Genomic DNA, 22,078 nt, shown 5'->3' with positions numbered 1-22,078 from the left:
GCATGGCCACATGGTGATGGGGGGAGGTGGCTGAGAGGGGGTGCAGGGACACATGGGGAGGGGGCGCAGGGACACATGGGGAGGGGGCAGATGTGCCTGACTGAATGGGAGAGGCTAAGGGTCAGCTAGGATCTGCATGGAGGGGGAGGGCTTCCAACTCCCTAACAATCCCTCTCCCCACCCCAAAACCTGTCCTTCTCTTACCCACACACAACCCCATCCAAGTTCACTCCCAGGCTCCTTCTCAGCAATTACTTCCCTCTCCCTCAGCTCCTCCATTACCCTGACTCCCCCAAACCCTTGCACTGCTTCTGAGGCATGCTGGAAATACATTTCCATATTGTAGTTTAAATGAATTATTAGTCAAAGTTCTGTATTAATATGCCTAGTAAGCAAACTATTTGTCAAAAACATTCCCTGAATCTTTTTTTTTTTTTGGTCTGCATTGTTACAGACATACTTGTTGACATTTTGAAATAAATTACCAAAACAATTGAAGCCAGTGTGATTATATTGGGTTATTTTGACAAAATATACAGAATTTTAAAATATTGTGTGCAGAATTTTTATATTTTTTGGTGCAGAATTCCCCAAGGAGTAGCACATGCAAAATAAATATATCTACTTCAGCAACGGCCAGCAACAGTGCAACTGCACCCATGAAAGCATCTGCATAAGCACTAGCACACCCTTGGTTCAGCTGTCTGCAACCACCATGTCAAAGCAGGTTTTCATGACAAAGTGATAGAAATGCTCAAGTTCTGTCTTCACCGGTAGCTTAGTGATTGTGCAACTGTACTGTTGCTGAAATATGACTTTTCTGGTGTCACACAGGTAGAGGAGTGATCTCTGAGGGATCCAGGATCTAAACTGTTTAAAATTTTATAGAATGCACCACAACCTAACCTTCTCATTACCTCCTAATGACCTCATATACATATTGAAAAGGAAGGGTAACAATAGAGCCCAAGATACCACTGAACACTACATTTGCTCACAACCAGACTCCATTACATCATTTGGCACTACAAAACTGGAGTCCTGCTGAGGGCTTGCTGTCCAGGGAGTTGGGATGAGATCACTCATTTACAAAAAGGCAGCGTTTGGAAAACTCAAACAGTTGGTGCTGGACCTTCAGCTGGTGCAAACTCACCTACCTCCACTGACTTTGATGGAATGCCATTTACACCAGGTGAGGATCTGGCCCAGGGAGTCCAATATGTGGAAAAAAAGTGTATAAATTTGTAATGCATGATCTGCCCAATGACAGGAATCCAGCTCTACAGTCTTCATGGTAGCATGGCTCCAACCTCCTTCACAAAATCCGAGAGTTTCACTGATCTTATTTTTTTTATTAAAAATGTTCCTAACTAAAAAATGAAAATAAAGGCAAGTATAATATCATTAGAGAGAGCATCAGGTAAGTGATTAATGACCTCTAAATTAGTATAATTTCATAGATCCTCTTTTAAAAGGGGAAGCCTCTGCTTTGCGACATGCTGTGAAAGGAAAAATAAATTGCTTGTAATGTATTTTCTTTGAATTGTATCCACACATATTTGGCTGTATTCGGTTCTCAGGAAACATGTTAACCCACATGCTCCAACAGCTCCTCACAGCAATCACTTAGCTGCCAAAGCAAAGAACAGGCAGCAGCTTGGTGGAGGAGAAACAAAGGATCATTGTAGTGTATTGTTTTGTCAGACCAAACTGTTTACTTACTGATATATCAAAAGGAAGAAATAGGAACAGGAAGTCAAACAAACTAGTACTTTTCCCCTTTTCTCAGACATTATTTACTATAACCTCCCTCTTTGAGTAGTAAGGAGAAAGCAGCAAGTGATCCTAAATTAGTTCCACAGCAGAAGCACAATAAATCACCAATTTTTACCAAGAGTCTAGCTGAAATAGTTTTTCAAACCAGTCTGAAGCTTATTTAAATAGACCCAATGTAGCACCATGACATTCAAATTTTAGGTATCTGTTACAGGCTTAGCTTTCTTTTCCATTCCATCTCACAAACAGAGCTCAGTAGATGCCCCAATTAGAACAGCTCCTGATGGGCCATATATGAAGTCATCAAGGTAAACTTGGCCATCACTACCAAGTAGCTAAGAAAGACAGTCTACCACTTTTAAGCTCCCCATTTAGTAAAATAAAGACATGCTCTGTATTCCCAAGATTCCCTTGATGCTCTCCATGGATTATTTTAAAATTCAACAGTTTAAAAAATTATCTCTATACCCATACACACAAAAGTCTCAATTTCTCCACAGTGACCTAAACAACATTGTTTTTGTCAGCTTGCCATGGACATCTGCAGAGCCTCCACCATGCCAAAAATCCCCTCTCCTGTGAAAAAGCCCTGGGATAGAGGTAAAAACTACAGTGATAAAGTTTTTATTTACTTAGATTTTCCCTTCTAAAACTTAAAAAAAAAAGCAGTAATTTTTTTAAGGATTAAATTGTCCCACTTATAAGAAATTACATTTCTTTAAAGTGGAAAGGGAGAGGAGAACAGGGGATTAACTTTACACCTGGTGTTCAGTTTTAAAAAGCCTTACGATTCATCTTATTTACACTAACTCATATTCAAATCTGAAGTCCAACATTATAACCCATGGGATTTTGTACCCATAACAGATTTGGAGTGAATGACCCTTCGTCAAAAACTATATGGACAGGAAGTGTCACTTCCACATACACATGCTAAGGACATTCTCTATTTGCAGGCATCCTCCTGCCCACTTAGAAAGGGAAGAATGCCACCAGTGGCACTGTCTCCAGCTGACCAGCTTCATTTATGTATGGAAATCAAGAAGTGAAACAATTCAGGTCACAGCAGAAGCCTGGCAGCTAGGGGAATGTCAGCCAGCAGAGCCAGGAGCTATCCATGCAGACAGCTTTTGCCCCTGTGAATCATTCCCGCGGGAGTGAGAATCCTCACCCCAAGCCTCAGCTTGCTTTAAGGCACAACTTATAAAAGACACCTCAAGGGGCACCTCCAAGTTCCCCTGCTCTTCTTCCAGGGGATGCTCACAGGTCTGCCTTTGCTCTTCAAAGTCACCATCTAGGCCAACGTCCTCTATAAAAGAAAAACGCTAAGGGAAAAGTGTTTTTTTTATTCATTGTCCCCAGGGCTAACAGTTACAACCAAATTTATTATTAGAAAGATGCCACTTTTAACACTGGTATTTGTCCTATACGTACTGCAGTCATGAGCTTGTGAGACAAAACTTGTGTCTGACATCAAGTGAACTCTCTTTTTAAATCACTACAACAGAAGCAATTTCATTTTATTATAAAATTATTAATTTTCCTGCTGAGAAAGCAGCTTTTATTAGCACTTTGATTTTACAAATACAACATAAACCTTGTTGTTATAACATAAATCAGACAGTTACAATGATTAAGACAAGGTCTTATCTGGTACTTCAGTCATATAGGCAACAACCTTATAAGAAAAGGTGAATACGTGCCATTTTAAGTTAGTTGTGACAACAGAGAAAACACATTCCCTTTGTCAAAGCAAGTTACACAATCCCCTATGCAAGATCCCAAAGACATGCCTCACCAACTGACTCAGGATAAAACTAATAGAATCATGACAAGAGCAATAGCTGCCATTAGCCACCCCAGACACAAATTCCTGTTTATCCTTTCCTTGGGTCAGCATATCTTGGAGCAGTCAGTCCTCTTCAGGCTAATTACAGTCATCCTTCGACAGTAATAAATGCTTCCCTGCATACTGCAGTTTAAATGGAAAGCTGAATGGTTCAAATGCAAAGATGGTCAAAGCTGTAAGGCGTGTTTCTGAATTGGAGGATTGTGGACAAACTGGAAACACCCTTCTTCAGTATTTGTACGATAGCTTTCGTGGCACCCATTGTTGTGGGATCTTAAAAGAATATGAGACATTCCCTCTTATGGTTATCATGGCTATGTCTGGGAGCTATTGGATGTTGCAGACATTTTTAATTTAAGAAAATTGAAGTAGAGCATCAATGACTACTCCTAGAGCATCAAAATCAACATTGTAGTGCTTCATATGAAATGCACATTTCTTAAAGCTTTCACTTGCCCACTCTTTTCTGCTCTGATAGGAGATAGTATGAGAAACTTGAAGCCAAAAGGAATTTGCAAATGCTGTGAAAGGGGTAACAAATAGAATGGAATGTTTCATGCAACTTTCTCTGTGGTATTGCTACTGTGATTCCATAGATTTCCTTTTATTTTTTCTGAATTTATTGGCCATCGATGTTACCAACTGACCTCTTGTTTTCGTGTTACGGAACACGGCATATAGGAAAGTCTGAGCAGTTCTCGCTTTACTCTTCTTGAGTTTGGATACACCTCAGTTAAGTCATAATCCTTTATTTTATTTTTACAAGAAAACATAGGGACTTAATTTTCAGAAGTCACCAGGGGTATGATTTTCACAGTGTGGGTGCTCAGCACTTTCTGAAAATCAGGGTCCTTTAAAGTGTCTTAAATTTTGTAACCAAAAACCTGTCCCACCCAAAATTACTGGTCACCTTTGAAAAATTAAGTAATAGATTTTTAAAGACAGAAGGGGCCATTATCATCATCTAGCCTCACCTCCTGCAAAACAGGCCATGAAACCTCACTCAGTGATTTCTGCATCAAGCTTCTAACATCTGGTTGGAGCTATAGCAGTGGTCTCCAACCTTTTTAAGCACAAGATCACTTTTTGAATTTAAGTGCAACACAGGATCTACCCCGCCCCTTCCCCAAGGTCCTGTCCCCCTCACTCCATCCCCCCACCCTCCATCGCTCGCTCTCCCCTATCCTCACTCACTTTCACCATGCTAGGGGCAGGGTGTTGGGGTGCGGGCTCTGGACTGGGGCCGAGGGGTTCAGAGTGTGGGAGGAGGCTCCGGGCTGAGCCTGGGGCAGGGGTGCAGGAGGGGATGAAGCGTGCAAGCTTTGGGAGGAAGTTTGGGTGCAGGAGGGAGTTCGGGGTGCAAGGGGTTTGGTGCTGACTCCGGGGGGGGGGGGAGCTCAGAGATGGGGCAGGAGTTTGGGGTGCAGGAGACAGTTTGGGGTGCTGGCTCCAGGAGGGGGCTAAGGCCTGGGGCAGAGGGTTGGGGTGTGGGAGAGGTGCGGGCTCCCACTGGGCAGCGCTTACCTTATGCGGCTCCCAGTGGGCGGTGCAGCAGGGCTAAGGCAGACTCCTTGCCTGCCCCGTGACACTCCTGAAAGCTGCTGGCATATCCCTGCAGGCCCTAGGGGAAGGGAAAGTTGCTCCGCACACTGTAGGCACCGCCCCTGCAGCTCCCATTGACCGCAGTTCCCCGTTCTTGGCCAATGGGAGCTGTGGGGGCAGTGCCTACAGGCAGGAGCAGTGCATGGAGACCCCGCCACTCCCCTATGCAGGGATGTGCTGGCCACTTCCAGGAGCTGCGTGCAGCCAGGGCACACAGGAAGCCTGCCTTAGCTCTGCTGTGCCGCTGGACTTTTAGCGGCCGGAGACTACGATCGACTGGCAGAGATTGGTGACCACTGAACTACAGGGTACCTTTTAGAAAAATATCCAGCCTGGTTTTAAAGAATTCAAGTGACAGAAAATCCACCTTGTGCCTAGGTAAACTGTTCCAATGGTTAATTATCCACACCGCTAAAACACTTGTACTTTAATTTCCAGGCAGGATTGTGGGAGACAAATTCAGACTAGAAATAAAGTAAAATACCCTGGTGGAAAAAAAATTCCAAAATCAGCACTCCCACCCATACACTCACAATGGCCTTTTTAAGATGACATATGAAAGTTGATCAGAAGTCTGAGCAGCAAGAAAGTCTTTGTAAGACAGACACCCATAATGGAAAAGGGGGAAAAAGAAAATGGCCAGTGGAAGTAAAGAGGGCAAATCAGAACCCGGAAGCATAACAAACTTTAATAAACACAGAACTGGTAGGTAAGGTCCTATGGAAAGAAAACCTAAGGGATAAAGGAGTTCAGGAGAGCTGACAGTTTCCCAAAGGGACAATACTAAAGGCACAATGGCAAAGCATTCTGATGCAAAGGAAAGATAGCAAAAGGCCAACATAGCTCCACCTGCAGCTCTTTAATGACCTGAAAATCAAAAAGGAATCCAACAAAAAGTTGAAACATGGACAGTTTGCTAAGGATGAATACAACAGAACAGTGCAAGCATGCAGAGACAAAATCAGAAAGGTTAAGGCACAAAATGAGTTACACTTGACAAGGGACATAAAGGGCAATAGGAAGAGGTTCTGTAAATACATTAGGAGCAAGAGAAAGGTGAAGGAAAATGCAGCAGGGAAGGAGAGCTAATAATTGATGACAGGTATTTAATGCCTATTTTGTTTCAGTCTTCACTAAAAAGGGTAATTGCGACCAGATGCTTAAACAAAATTAACAACAAGGGGGAAGGAACACAATCCAGAATAGAGAAAAAACAGGTTAAAGAATATTCAGCTAAGTTAGATGTATTCAAGTCAGCAGGACCTGATGAAATTCACCCGAGGGTACTCAAGGAAATAGGTGAAGCAAATCTTAAAACAGTTTGCAATTATCTTCGAGAATTCATGAAGGACAGGTGAAGTCCCAGAGGACTAGAGAAGGGCAAACATAGTACCTATCTTTAAAAAAGGAGAATAAATAGTTCCTGGGGAATTATAGACAAGTCAGCCTATCTTCGATACCTTGAAAGATACTGTAACAATTTTTATACAATCAATAAGCACCTAGAAGATAAATAGAATAATTAATAGACAACATGGATTTGTCAAGAACAAATCATGCCAGATCAACAAATCTTGCCTAGTTTTCTTCTTTGATAGGGTTACTGGCATAGTGGATGGGAGGAGGCAGTAGACGTAACATATCTTGATTTTAATAATGCTTTAGACACCAACCCACATGACATTCTCATAAGCAAACTAGGGAAACACTGTCTCGATCAGATCACTATAAGATGGGTGCACAACTGGTTGAAAGACCATACTCAATTATCAATGGTTTGCTATCAAACTGGGATGACACATGCAACGGGGTCCTGCGGGGACCTGTCCTGGTTCTGGTACTATTCAACACATTTTCATTAATAACCTGGATAATGGAGTGGACAGTATGCTTATAAAAATCTGAAAATTACACAATGCTGGGAAAGAGTTGCAAGCCCTTTTGAGGACCGGATTAGAATTCAGAAGGACCTTGACAAATTGGAGAACTGGTCTGAATTCAACAAAGATAAGTGAAGTACTTTGCATTTAGGAAGGAAAAAAAAAATCACACAAAACTACAAAATGGAGCATAACTGGCTAGGTGGTAGTACAACAATGGGATGCAGTTGCCAAAAAGGCTAATAAAATTCTGGGGTGTATTAACAGGAGTGTTGTAAGTAAAGCCTAGTTTACACTAGACACGCTACAGTGGCTCAGCTGCACCGATGCACTTGTGCCGCTGTAATGCGTCTGGTGAAGACGCTCTATGCCAACATGAGACAGCTCTCCCACTGGCATTAATAAATCCACCTCCATGATAGACGGTACCCTATGTCAGCGGGAGAAGCTCTCCCACTGATGTAGCACTGTCCACACTAGCGCTTAGCTCAGGGTAACTTACACCGCTGGGGGGGTGTTACCTAGCAGCTCTGTGTTCTTGGGGAACCAGGGCACAGTACCCAGCCTGACTCACGAAAAACCTTTCCCTCCCCCCCCCCCCCCCCCAGCTTCTGCTTGAATCAAAACCGATCAGAAGAAAGACTTACAAAAAGCAATGAAAAGGCGGTGGGAGACACACCTAAACCCCTGGAATAAGGATGACAGGATTAGGGAAACTCCCCTAGCCTCATTTACATCGAAGATGGAACAAGGAGGCATCTCCATTAGCATACAGAATGGAGAACAGAGATTCCAAGGCAAGAACCCGCATGGAACTTCCAACACAAAGGCCTATTTTAACACCTTGTAACTTTAGCTTGGAAAACTGATTTGGTCTGAACATTCCCAGATTTACTGTGAAGGCAAAAAGAACACTTCTGCATAGTCTGAAATACATTCATTTAAAGGACATTAAAAATTACCCTGACATGAAACTGTCTTCTCTGATGTTTGTCTCTCTAGTTAAGTCTTCCTGAAAAGTTGTGTGCTGGCTATATTTGAAGAAATTATGCAAAGTTATTTTTGTTGTTGTTGTTGTAATAGATAGTTTGGGGCCCAATTCTGTTCCTACTGAATTCAATGGAAAGTGTTTTTGTTTGCTTGTTTGAAGTTTGTGCAAAGTTTTCTGATTTGACAAGTTGTGTCATGGGAGAGCATTCAATAAGAGCATAACTGTAACAAAGCTAGTCTTGAACCTAAGCCTTTACAGACTCAAGCTAGTGCTTACAACACCCACTAACTCTCAAATACCTACAAATGATGGTGTTATTTCCTTTTAGTATCTTTTCAATAGTTTATCACTGATCAAAACTAATTGTACATGTTTATCTTCCATACAGAGGCAGTCTTATTCTCCTTCAATTACACAATATGTGAAAAAGTATGATTTTATTAAATTGCGTATATTGCCTTAAAGGTGGCCATCTGTAAAACAAAATCCCTATCCTAAGAACATTACGAGTTAAACTGGGTGGGGAAAAAGTTAGTGTTGTGACCTAAAAGGGGAAGGGACAATCATAGAGTCACAGATTTTAAGGTCAGAAGGTACCATCATGATCATCTAGTCTGATCTCCTGCATATTGCAGACCACAGAACCTCACCCACCCACTCCTGTAATAGACCCCTAACCTCTGGCTGAGTTACTAAAGTCCTCAAATCATGGTTTAAAGACTTCAAGTTACAGAGGATCCACCATTTACACTAGTTTAAACCTGCAAATGATCCATGCCCCATGCTGCAGAGGAAGGCAAAAAAATCCCCCTGGGTCTCTGCTAATCTGACCTGGGGGGAAATTCCTTCCCGACCCCAAATATCATGACCAGTTAGACGCTAAGCATGTGAGCAAGACCCACCAGCCAGACACCTGGGAAAAAATTCTCTGTAGTAACTCAGAGCCCTCCCCATCTAGTGTCCCATCACCGGCTATTGGAGATGTTTGCTGCTATCAGTTGCAGATCAGCTGCATGCCATTGTAGGCAGTCTCATCACACCATCCCCTCCATAAACCTATCAAGCTCAGTCTTGAAGCCAGTTAGGTTTTTTGCCCCCACTACTTCCCTTGGAAGGCTGCTCCAGAATTCCACTCCTCTGATGGTTAGAAACCTTCATCTAATTTCAAACCTAAACTTGTTGATGGCCAGTTTATATCCATTTGTTCTTGTGTCAACATTGGTACTTAACTTAAATAATTCCTCTCCCTCCCTGGTATTTATCCTGCTGATGTATTTATAGAGAGCAATCATATCTCCCCTCAGGCTTCATTTGGTTAGGCTAAACAAGCCAAGCTCTTTGAGTCTCCTCTCGTAAGGTAGGTTTTCCATTCCTCCAATCATCTTAGTAGCCCTTCTCTGCACCTGTTCCAGTTTGAATTCATCTTTCTTAAACCTGGGAGACCACAATTGCACACAGTAGTCCAGATAAGGTCTCACCAGTGCCTTGTATAATGGTACTAACACTTCCCTGTCTCTATTGGAAATACCTTGCCTGATACATGCTAGGACTGCATTAACCTTTTTCACAGCCTCATCACATTGGCAGCTCATAGTCATCCCGTGAGCAACCAATACACCCAGGTCTTTCTCCTCCTTTGTCATTTCCAATTGATACATCCCCACTTTATAGCAAAAATTCTTGTTGTTAGTCCTTAAGTGCATGACCATACACACTGCACTATTAAATTTCTTCCGATTTCTATTACTCCAGTTTACACGGTCATCCAGATAATCTTGTACGATATTCCGGTCCTCCTCCATATTGACACTACCGCCCAACTGTGTGTCATCCAGAAATTTTATTAGCACACTCCCACTTTTTGTGACAAGGTCAGTAATAAAAATGTTAAATAAGATTGGTCCCAAGACCGATCCCTCAAGAACTCCACTGATAACCTCCTTCCAGCCTGCCAGTTCACCTTTCATTATGACCCGTTGTAGTCTCCCCTTTAACCAGTTCCTTATCCACCTTTCAATTCTCATATTAATCCCTACCTTGTCCAATTTAACTAATTTCCCAGGTGGAACTGTATCAAATGCCTTACTAAAATGCAAGTATATTAGATCTACAATATTTCCTTTGTCTAAAAAAATCAGGTATCTTCTCAAAGAAGATCAGGTTGGTCTGGCATGATCTATCTTTTGTAAAACCATGCTGTATTTTATCCCAATTACTGTTCAAATTTATGTCCTTAACTACTTCCTCTTTCAAAATTTTTTCCAAGACCTTGCATACAATTGTCAAATAAACAGGCCTGTAGTTTCCCAGATCACTTTTCTTCTCCTTTAAATATAGGAACTATTAGCATTTTCTCTAGTCATATGGTACAACCCCCATGTTTACAGATTCATTAAAAATCCTTGCTATTGGGCTTGCAATATCATGTGCCAGTTCCTTTAATATTCTTGGATGGAGATTATCCAGGACGCCCCCTGATTTAGTCCCATTAAGCTGTTTGAGTTTGACTTCCACCTCGCATGTGGAGATTTCTACCTCATATTCTTGTTCCCATTAGCCACCCTGCCACTACCTCTAAGCTCCTCATTAGCCTCATTAAAAACTGAGGCAAAGAATTTGTTTAGGTGATGGGCCATGCCTTGATTATCTTTAATCTCCACCCCATCTTTAGTGGTTAGCAGTGCCACTTCTTCTTTCCTTGCTTTCTTCTTATTTATATGGCTATAGAACCCTTTACTATTGGCTTTAATTCCCTTTGCAAGGTCCAACTCTGCTTGGCTATTGGCATTTCTCACTTTATCCCTACACTTTCTCAGGTTTTGAGAAAGTATCCGGGGAGATGGGACAATTCTCTTGGTTACAATAATCTGAATAACCATGTTGAGTAGCTTCTTTGGTTCTTCTATGTTTTTGCTTTACAACACTATCTTGTCAGGCATAGGGATGACAATGGGGAATGCTGAAGTGGAGATTAATTGCATATTACTAGCTGCAAAAAGTGAATTTTAAAGAAAAATCTGAAGAAGGAGGAAGTGAAGCCACTAGGTGCACAAGTTCAGGGAGACCGTTTGAGGGATACAAAATGGCATGAAAAAAAATGTGGAACTGCAGGAGGAAGAAGCAGCCAAAAGATGCATGAAGGTGAGTAGAATTGAAGGGTGTAAGGCTGAATAGTAGGAGACCAAAGCAGACTTGTAGGCAGTGCTGAAGCAAGAAGAAGCTGAAGATGAAGAACCTGAATGAGACATGGAAGAAGACAGAAAGCCTCTAGAGAAGGGAATCACAGGATCATATCAGCTGGTGAGGAAGATTATTTTTACTGAGACCAGGTGGGTGAGGTAATATTTTTTATTAGACCAACTTCTGTTGGTGAGAGACAAGCTTTTGCGCTACAGAGAGATCTTCTTCAGGCCTGAGAAAGGTCCTGAGGCCAGGTCTACGCTACACACTTACTTCAGTATAACTACATCACTCAGGGGTGTGAAAAAGCCACTTGTTGTATATCGGAAGGACAGAACAGGTCGTGCTGGTAGGGGACTGGCACTATATGTGAAAGAAAGCGTAGAATCAAATGAAGTAAAAATCATAAATGAACCAAACTGTACCATAGAATCTCTATGGATAGTAATTCCATGCTCTAATACTAAGAATATAGCAGTAGGGATATATTACCCACCGTCTGACCAGTATGGTGATAGTGACTGTGAAATGCTCCAGGAGATTAGAGAGGTTATAAAAATAAAAAACTAAATAATAATGGGGGATTTCAACTATCCCCATATTGGTTGGGTACATATCACCTCTGGACGGGATGCAAACAAAGTTTCTTGATACCTTAAATGTCTGCTTCTTTGAACAGCTAGTCCTGGAACCCACAAGAGGAGAGACAATTCTTGATTTAGTCCTAAGTGGAGCACAGGATCTGGTCCAACAGGCGAATATAGCTAAACCGCTTGGTAATAGTGACCACAATATAATTAAATTTAACATCCTTGTAGCGGTGAAAACACCACAGTGGCCAAACACTGTAGCATTTAATTTCAGAAAGGGGAACTACACAAAAATGAGGAAGTTAGTTAAACAGAAATTAGAAGGTACAGTGCCAAAAATGAAATCCCTGCAAACTGCATGGAAACTTTTTAAAGACACCATAAAAGAGGCTCAACTTAAATGTATATCCCAAATTAAAAAACATAGTAAGAGAACCAAAAAACTGACACCATGGTTAAACAACAAAGTAAAAGAAGCAGTGAGAGACAAAAAAGCATCCTTTAAAAAGTGGAAGTTAAATCCTAGTGACGAAAATAGAAAGGAGCATAAACTCTAGCAAATAAAGTGTAAACATATAATTAGGAAGGCCAAAAAAGAATTTGAAGAAAAGCTAGCCAAAGACTCAAAAAGTAATAGCAAACTTCTTTTTAAGTACATCAGAAGCAAGAAGTCTCCTAAACAACCAGTGGGCCCACTGGGCGATCGAAATGCTAAAGGAGCACTCATGGACGATAAGACCATTGCAGAGAAACTAAATGAATTCTTTGCATCGGTCTTCAAGGCTGAGGATGTGAGGGAGATTCCCAAACCTAAGCCATTCTTTTTAGGTGACAAATCTGAGGAACTGTTCCAGATTGAGGTGTCATTAGAGGAGGTTTTGGAACAAATTGATAAACTAAACAGTAATATGTCACCAGGACCAGATGGTATTCACCCAAGAGTTATGAAGGAACTCAAATGTGAAATTGCAGAACTACTGACTGTGGTTTGTAACCTATCATTTAAATCAGCTTCTGTACCAATTGATTGGAGGATAACTAATGACATGCCAATTTTTTTAAATGGGCTCCAGAGATGATCCCCACAATTACAGGCTGATAAGCCTGACTTCAGTACTGGGCAAACTGGTTGAAACTATACAAAATTTTCAGACACATATATGAACATAATTTGTTGGGAAAGAGTCAACATATTTTTGGAAAGGGAAATCATACCTTAGCAATCCACTAGAATTCTTTGAGGGGGGTCAACAAGCATGTGGACGGGGGGTGGGGGGGGGAATCCAGTAGATATAGTGTACTTAGATTTTCAGAAAGCCTTTGACAAGGTCCCTCACCAAAGGCTCTTAAGCAAAGTAAGCTGTTGCAGGATAAGAGGGAAGGTCCTCTCATAGGTTGGTAACTGGTTAAAAGAAAGGGAATAAATGGTCAGTTATCAGAATGGAGGGAGGTAAATAATAGTGTCCCCCAGGGGTCTGTACTGGGACCAGTCCTGTTCAACATATTCATAAATGATCTGGAAAAGGGGGTAAATAGTGAGGTGGCAAAATTTGCAGGTGATACAAAACTACTCAAGATAGTTAAGTCCCAAGCAGATTACGAAGAGCTACAAAAGGATCTCACAAAACTGGGCAACTGGGCAATAAAATGGCAGATGAAATTCAATGTTGATGAATACAAAGTAATGCACATTAGAAAACATAATCCCAACTATACATATAAAATGATGGAGTCTAAATTAGCTGTTACTACTCAAGAAAGAGATCTTGGAGTCATTGTGGATAGTTCTCTGAAAACATCCACTCAATGTGTAGCGGCAGTCAAAAAGCGAACAGAACGTTAGGAATCATTAAGAAAAGGATAGATAATAAGACAGAAAATATCATATTGCCTCTATATAAATCCATAGTACGTCCACATCTTGAATACTGCGTGCAGATGTGGTCGCCCCATCTCAAAAAAAGATATATTGGAATTGGAAAAGGTTAAGAAAAAGGCAACAGAAATTATTGGGAGAATGGAACAGCTGTCATATGAGGAGAGATTAATAAGACTGGGACTTTTCAGCTTGGAAAAGAGATGACTAAGGGGGAATATGATAGAGGTCTATAAAATCATGACTGGTGTGTAGAAAGTAAATAAGAAAATGTTATTTACTCCTCATAACACAAGAACTAGGGGCCACCAAATGAAATTAATAGGTATCAGGTTTAAAACAAACAAAAGGAAGTATTTTTTCACACCATACACAGTCAACCTGTGGAACTCCTTGCCAGAGGATGTTGCGAAGGCCAAGACTATGACAGGATTCAAAAAGAACTAAACAAGTTCATGGAGGATAGGTCTGCGATATTGCACTCCATATGCTTTATGGAAATATGCTTATGAATATGACATAACTGAAATATGCTTTACGCTAAATACCCCTTGTATGGTGTCATTTGAAAGCTTGTAATCTATTAAGTGTGTTCATCCTATTTGTTTGCATGTATTATTTCTATATCTGAAGTTAGGAAAATAAGATATAAATAATGTAAACATATTAAGTGGAGGCCATTAAGGGTGCTCCATAAACAATCAGTTGTAAATGGCCTTAGTTTCTTGAAAGTAGTTACCTGTGTACCTGTGGGTCAGCCTAGGGGGAATGGAGACTAGGGGTCTTACAGTGACATGTGACCATGTCACCCGATAATGAAATCCATCTTATTTCTGCTACTCTTCCATTTAGAAGGAGGGTGGGGACCCAGAGAGACAAAAGATTCTCGCCCTGTGCTAAAGCTATAAAAGGGGTTAGAGCAGGACAAAAGGGACTGCCAGTCATGAGAAAACCCCTTCTTACCACCTGAGATGTCTTCTGGATCTAACAAAGACTGTACTGGGGAAAGGACTGGGCCCAAACTAGGAAGGAGTCTAGTCTGTGAAAGAAGCTTATTAGACCATCTCTGAGGGCGAGATATTACCTGTAATCAATTTCTTAATGTATTAGGCTTAGACTTGAGTGTTTTTGCTTTATTTTGCTTGGTGACTTACTTTGTCTGTTATTACTTGAAACCACTTAAATCCTACTTTTTACACTTAATAAAATCACTTTTGTTTATTAATAAACCCAGAGTAAGTGATTAATACCTGGGGGAGCAAACAGCTCTGCATCTCTCTCTATCAGTGTTCTAGAGGGTGGACAATTTATGAATTTACCCTGTAGAAGCTTTATACAGAGTAAAACAGATTTATTTGTGGTTTGGATCCCATTGGGGGTTGGGTGTCTGGGTGCTAGAGACAGGTATCCTGCTGAGCAGTTTTTAGTTAAAGTGTGAAGCTCTGGGGGTGTGGCCCAGACCTGGGTCTGTGTTTCAGCAGGCTAGAGTGTCTGTCTCAACAAGGCAGGGTTCTGGAGTCCCAAGCTGGCAGGGAAAACGGGCTCAGAGGTAATTTCAGCATGTCAGGTGACAGTCCCAAGAGGATCTCTGTGACGGAATCCATCACAAGGTCCATCAATGGCTATTAGCCAGAATGGGCAGGGATGGTCTCCCTAGCCTGTTTCCCAGAAGCTTGGAATGGTCGATAGGGGATGGATCACTTTATGATTACCTGTTCTGTTCATTCCCTCTGGGGCACCTGGCATTGGCCACTTTCAGAAGGCAGGATACTGGGCTAGATGGACCTTTGGTCTGACCCAGCATGGTCATTCTTATGTTCTGTAGTGACCTTAACATCCCATGTAGTCAGTGCTATGTCGGTGGGAGAGCTTCTCCACCTCTCCATCTCACGGAGGTGGAGTAACTAAGCCGACAGGAGAGCTCTCTCCCATTGGCTTAGAGCATCTTCATCAAAGCGCAACAGTGGCGCAGCTGCATCAGATGCAGCGTTTGCAGTGTCCTGAGTGTGACTCATCTAAATACAAGATTGAACAGATAGTTTAGCTTTAGTAGTTAGCATGTATTCTAAGGGATCATTCAAAGTGAAGTGGCCCATTAACACCACTGTAGTCACAGGACAAAAAGGGGAGTTAGTGTTAGTTTGCTGAGGCATTTTGTATAGAATTAAGGGAAGTCAGGTGAGAAGCAGGGTGGGATAAAGGAGGTCGAAGTGGTAGTCAAGGTGGGAGATGGCTCTGATATGGGCCATGGGTTTTGCAGGGAGAATGGAGAGGAAGGATGGATGGATTTTGGAGCTACTGAACAGGAAGGAACTGATGGGGGGAGGAGGGGGAAAGAAAAGCCAGATACAGTATTTATCATCCAGAGACTAATACAAAAAAAACAAGTAAAGCCCTACCAATAAGACCCAGCTCTCTCTCTACTCTCAACTCTCAGCTGCTGGAAAGGAGGACGGTGCCTGGATTAGTGCCAGAGTGCCATTTCTAGACCTTGCTCCTGGGCTCCATTGTTTATATAAGCCTCTGATTTATAGCTCTCCAAACCTCTCTCTCTCTCTCCTCTGTATTTACCAGGTCTGGGGCTCCCTGAGCAACAGTAGCTAGGTCGATTGAAACATTCTTCCACTGGCCTAGCTGCGTCTACACCAGCTATTATGTTAGCATAGCTATGGAGCTCAGGGATTTTTCACACACTCCAGGGCCACAGCTATGCCAACCTCAATTTTAAGTGATCAGACCATAGCTGCCTACAAACTCATGAAGACAGAACAACACAGATTGATATTCAGAAGTTGATCTTTGCATTCTTTAGAGCTAGGAATTTTATTTTAAATGTAAGATTGAATTTCTACAAGATGGCTTAAATCCCACCAGTAATGAGGTAAAGTCCTGTTTCCTCTTCTTCCCCTTGTTCTCCTCCCCCCCAACCTTTTCCAAAAGTTAAGGTCCTTTTCCCCCCCTTCTTCTTTTGTAAGTTCTAACAGGCAGGACTTGGCAAGAGCCCAGATGTGCATGGTGGAAAGAAAGAGAGTCAAATACAACACTAAGGGCTTGTCTACACTAACACTTCAGAGCGCTGCAACTTTCTCGCTCAGGGATGTGAAAAAACACCTCCCTGAGCGCAGCAAGTTTCAGCGCTGTAAAGCGCCAGTATAGACAGTGCACCAGCTACGCCCCTCATGGAGGTGGGTTTTTTAGAGCGCTGGGAGAGTTCTCTCCCAGAGCTCTGCTGCGACTACACAAGCCACGTTAAAGCGCTGCCATGGGACCACGTCAGCATCGCTAGTGTAGACTAGCCCTAAGTTAGTAATTTTGGGCAACAGGCAAGATAGTTAAATCCTTAGCTGTGAAAAGAGGGACCAGAGAAGAATTAAGGAGAAAGGTGAGAAGTTCAGGTTTGCCTCCTCTTGATCATGAATTTGAGCTGGTGGAAGCAAGTCCAGGAAGAGATACCAGAGAGTTGAAGATGTGAGGCTGAACAGATAGGAAGAGAAATGGATTTTGGAGTCAACAGTAGAGAAAAAGGCAACCACAACCATGAGATCACTGAGGGACAGAATATGTGGCAGAGCCTGTTGTTAAATCTCTAAATTCTTTATTATTCATACAGAGTCAGAGCTGCACTGTTTTTAGTGGGGCCAAACCCAGTTAAGCTTAAAAAGATGTTTTCCTTAATTAAAACCAGTTTCCAAACCACCTCACCTCTCCCACAGTTATTCAATGAGTACCAAAGATCCAAGTTTCAGAGACTTCCTCAGACAATATGAGGTTCTGTAATACACTCCAAATCAGAAAAAGAGTCACCCCCTGCACATGGAGAGCTGGACCCAGATTTTAATGCCAATTGTTATTGCTAAATGACTCTCCCTTGGATTGTGTTTTACAAAAACCTTTTTTAAATGTTTCTGACACCATAACACATTTTTGAGTCTCAAAACTGAGTAATAAGCCAAAGGGATATGGGAGCTCCAAGAGGGAAATATATAGAATAAATATATGATGGGGTTAAGCATACTAAATAGAAAATAAAAGATATACAAAGCTTGAGAATCAAAGGCCACTAGACTGATACAAAACTTCAGCTTCAAAAGGCTAACGAACACGTATCAGAAATGCAGTTTCAGAAAACATATGCATTTTCCATACATGGTCTTTCCACAAATAGGCTAAAGGCAAAGAAGTTTTTAGTATTACTGTTGGGATGCTAACCATGACAATGTAAACCCACACACCATGTGTTTTTGAATCTGTAGCTAGACTGAAATAATAGCACTGGGTGAAGCATATACTTCCCCTATCTTAATGAGGTGCTATGGTTGCACTTTAATAATGATCACTAATTCCAACATTCATTATTTAACTGCTGGCTGTTAGTGAGTTTTCCTAAGAAAGATGGATGGTTACTCCTGTCATGTACTGATGTTCCATGGCAATAAGGTTGCAAGTTTTGAATATAACTATAGCTACTCTTTTGATTGTACAGGAAATTAAAATGTTAGCCACTTAAAAATTAGGACAAACAGGTGAGTATACCATCTGTAATAAAGTTGCTTGCACAGCCCTGTGGGGTTTCTACAGAACTTGTTCCAGGAAGAGTGAAGGCAGTTCTGTTTAATAAGCAAATACACAATTAGATCCATCTGTATATAAAGCTGTATAAACTGCACCAATGCTATCAGCATTCATAGTGAATGAAAGTTAATAGCAATGAGACTGTGTTCTTCACAGAGATGGTCATTGCACAAGTACCTTTAAAATGTTCCTCCTTGCGCTTTATAATGTATATCCTCTATCATTATGTAAGATCGGAACCAGGAAAACAGTAACCTTTGTAGAAATTAATCCTGCATATTACCTACAACTTGTTGTGATCTTTCTTCCTTGTTTATTTAGCTTTAGAACAGGGCTAATTAACCAAAGATTAACAAATCATCGGTACAGTTGCTGTAAGATTGGTTACCACTTTAATCCTGTGGATACTCAGACACACGGATAAACCAGGCATGGATTAACCAGGTCAAACTATATACAGCCCTGAGACCAACTAAGAAACCATAATTCATGGTTAGATTGGCAGAGTTAAGTTTCCCAGCTGCCAGAGATAAAGCAAATTGATAGAGTAAGGAGGATCAGACAAAAAAGGAGGAAATCCCCTCCCGCAAAATGGCCAAGGGGCAGCATTAGCTAGTAGCCCCATTTTCTTAGCCTTGTCCTCGTGGAATTCAATGTTGCCTTTTGCTCTGGCAAAGCAGAGAAGGGATCACGTTAGGTCCCGATTCCGGGTTTCAGGTATGAATGGTTTGGGAGTTTTCGCAGCTAAGGCGCTGATGGGGCCCCATTCTCTAGCCTTAGATCAACTGCACTAGGTCCTGCTCCAGCTGAGAGGAGCTTGCAGCGTCTGCTGCCTTGCAACCCCCCACGCACACGTGGGTTAACAAGCCAGGGAGCAAAGGGGAAGCTACTAGGGAAGGGAGAGGGCACAGAAGGAAAAACCTCAGACTAACACCACACCACACACACACACAACAAAATACACAAAACACCTGGGCACAGAAGTCCCGGGGATCAGACTGGGACAAGAGCCCCCTCCGAGCTGGCTCTGCTGCCCCCCCGCAGGGTGCCCAAGTCTGATAGCAGTGCCCCCTGCTAGTTCCCCGGGGAGGAAGGGGGGAACTCACCCAGCTTTTCCGCCTGCAGCCACGGCGGGGCAGAGAGTCCGAGCAACAGCGCCAGGAGCGCGGAGCGGGCAGCCTGCAGTCCCCCGATGCAGCCCATGGCTCTGCCTCCTGAGGGGGAGGGGGGGACAACTTTCCCCACTCTTTGCTGCTGCTCCTTCTCCGCCGGGGGCTGCTCTGTTGCCGAGAGGCTCCTTCAAACCTAGGCAGCCAGTGTCTGCGTGTGGGGTGGCGGGGCACCCGCCTGGCCCCTGTCCCCGAGGGGCGCTGTGCGAGCGAGGGGCTGCGGTGCGGCAGGCGGCTGCTCCCTCCTGTCCCGCCGCCCGCGTCTCTCTCGAGGGCGGCAGCTCTGCATCTCTCCTCCCCCTGCCCAGGAGGTGGGGAAAGGAAACCAGAGGACGGGAAGCACCTCCGTTCCCATTGGACGGGGCTGTGGGGCGGCCCCCAGCCTCGCCTCGCCTCTTCCCCCAGCAGAGGTGCAGGCCAGGGTCCAGCGGGGAAGGCGGGCGGGGTACAAGTGTCTCTCTCTCGGGTGCCGGAGTTGCAGCTGCGAGTCCTTCGTATCGCTTGTGGCTGTGCCCAGCTTGTATCTCCGCTCATTGCACGGGACAGTGCAGCTCCATGGCCATGCTGCACCTAGTGACCTCCGAGACACTCAAGCGCTGCTGGGGGTACAGCTGGGCCAGCCCCAGGAGCCTGGCGCGTTTGGATCCCCGGCGGAGCTGGGGGTGGGTCATGGCTTCAGAGTGTAGCTCCGGGTTGGGAGGGGTAAGTTAGGAGTTTTGTTTGGGCCCCGCAAATCAGAATGAAAGTCCTGAAACTGTTCCAAGGCATTGCAGGAGCTATGCTTCTTGCAGCCGGAGTTACTGTGACCTTTCTGCTACCGCAAGTGTAGAATTCAAGGGGCTTAGTTTGCAGGGGTTCAGACAAACTTTTTTCCTCAATTTGGATCAGCCTGGGTTCGCGCTTTCACTCTGGCTCTGTGAGTCTCAATCAACCTGAAAATTCAGATGAAACCATGTTTTGCCTGGTTTTGTGTAGTAATCGTGCAAAGCCACTGAAGACTGGTTTGAAATCTCATCACCTCCAAATGTCCAAAACATCAGAAGTCCTGCTCTCCTAAAATCATGAGATCAGTCTAAATATTATAAACATACATACACACACATTTTGGTTTTTCTTATTTGCCTTCTGTTTTTTGAGCCTTTCTGGTGTACATGAGTCACATGTTCAAGCTTTCCTCTGCAACTGTGGGGGCTAAAATTAAAGCTGTTCAGAAATTAAATGTGACATTGTCACATCTCCACTTGTCTCATGGAGCTGCAAGAGTTGCAATAAAATCATGAGTGGACAAAACTGAGATTGTGTAACCCTTATTCTTACGAACAGTAATTGTATTTACTTCAATGGGACTGATTGTGTAAATAAGTGAGTAATATAGTCCTGAGTTAGCCTGGATTTTCTACTCGAAAACATAAATTGACTCAAGTTCACCAACAGGTTCACAAACCTGGCCTTGAATTTCTAGTTTCTAAAACCTGAAACCAAGCCCTTGTCTTCACTAAGCAAAATGGTGTCTTTTTAACTCATATTAGCTAACACGTTGAAATCCTAGACTGAGGTTTTCACATACACACCCCTCCCCTCGCTCCAGCTTCTTTGTCATATAAAAAAGCCAGAGCAGCATAAGGGTATGTCTACACTGCAGCTGGGAGCAGGCCACCCAGCCCAGGTAGGCAGACTCCCTCTAACTTGGCTTGAGCTAGTACTCTAAAAATTAAAGTATGGACAAAGCAGCTCCAGCAGAGACAGGCTAGCTAGCCAAGCTCAGACCAGGAATCAAAGAAGAAGAACAGCTAGTAAGGTTATATTAGACATTATTATTAGTGTCCTGGAACAGCTGCGTGGACCATGAAAACCAATCCAATATGCAAATATGTATTATAAATTATATTGATTTGTATTATATCAGTTCAGTTCTAGAAAACTGCTTTTAAAAATAAGGTGAGATTGGTCTTAACATTTAATTATCTTTGTTTAGAATCCTAGTGGTTAGAGATGAAAAAGACCTGCTAAATCATTGAGTTCAGACCAGGATACAGTCCACCAAAGGAGGTATTAAAATGTCACTCCTTGTCCTTAGTTAGAACACCCTGATGTCCAATGGAAGTCTTTTGTTTCCATGCCATATCTAGACAGTGCCAAAATAAACTGGGTCCTGAGATCCCTGTGCTTTCTAGTAGGCACCTGTAAACCAAAAATGTGATATGGTATTTACATTACAACACAGACTTTGTCACTAATGTTGTCAGCAGAGCCTGTACTTTTTGATTAGTTGTGACAAAGTGAAACAGGAGGCTAGAAAGGGTTCCAGGATTCCTGTGTATCACATGGCTGTGTGGACTATATAAGGAAGAGGAAGCTGGGGAAGAGGATACAGGGAAAGAGTGTGTTCTCTTTTCTACTGGGTGGTGGAGGCAGCAAGGTGGTAGGGTCTGGGGGTTGTAGCCAACAGTAGAGTTTACTTTGTGTTCTTTATGTCTTTTGTATTCCAACAGTAAGTCCTGCTTTGCTGAAAAAAAGGCCTTAAAAGGACTTGGGTGTGGTATCTGCTTCCCTTCCTGGGCTGGTGAAACAGCCCACTAGCTTACAGCAGTGT

At 42.8% G+C, this 22,078-nt stretch overlaps 1 protein-coding gene across 2 annotated transcripts in view; it reads right to left on the bottom strand.

Moving 5' to 3' along the window:
- The window catches only part of DCBLD1 (discoidin, CUB and LCCL domain containing 1), a 75,103-nt gene extending 55,318 nt beyond the window's left edge, over nt 1–19,785 (bottom strand). The window contains exon 1 of one of the 2 annotated variants that reach the window (XM_008175869.4): nt 19,423–19,785. In XM_008175869.4, the coding sequence (XP_008174091.1) occupies nt 19,423–19,519 (97 nt within the window). In that variant the 5' untranslated portion in view covers nt 19,520–19,785. The remainder of the gene's footprint in view (nt 1–19,422) is intronic. The other variant, XM_008175863.4, reaches the window with a different exon arrangement.
- Between the last annotated feature and the right edge of the window lie 2,293 nt (nt 19,786–22,078).

Source organism: Chrysemys picta, chromosome 3 (genome assembly GCF_011386835.1).
Source record: "Chrysemys picta bellii isolate R12L10 chromosome 3, ASM1138683v2, whole genome shotgun sequence".
NCBI lineage: Eukaryota > Metazoa > Chordata > Testudines > Emydidae > Chrysemys > Chrysemys picta.
This window is presented reverse-complemented; position numbering and strand designations above follow the sequence as displayed.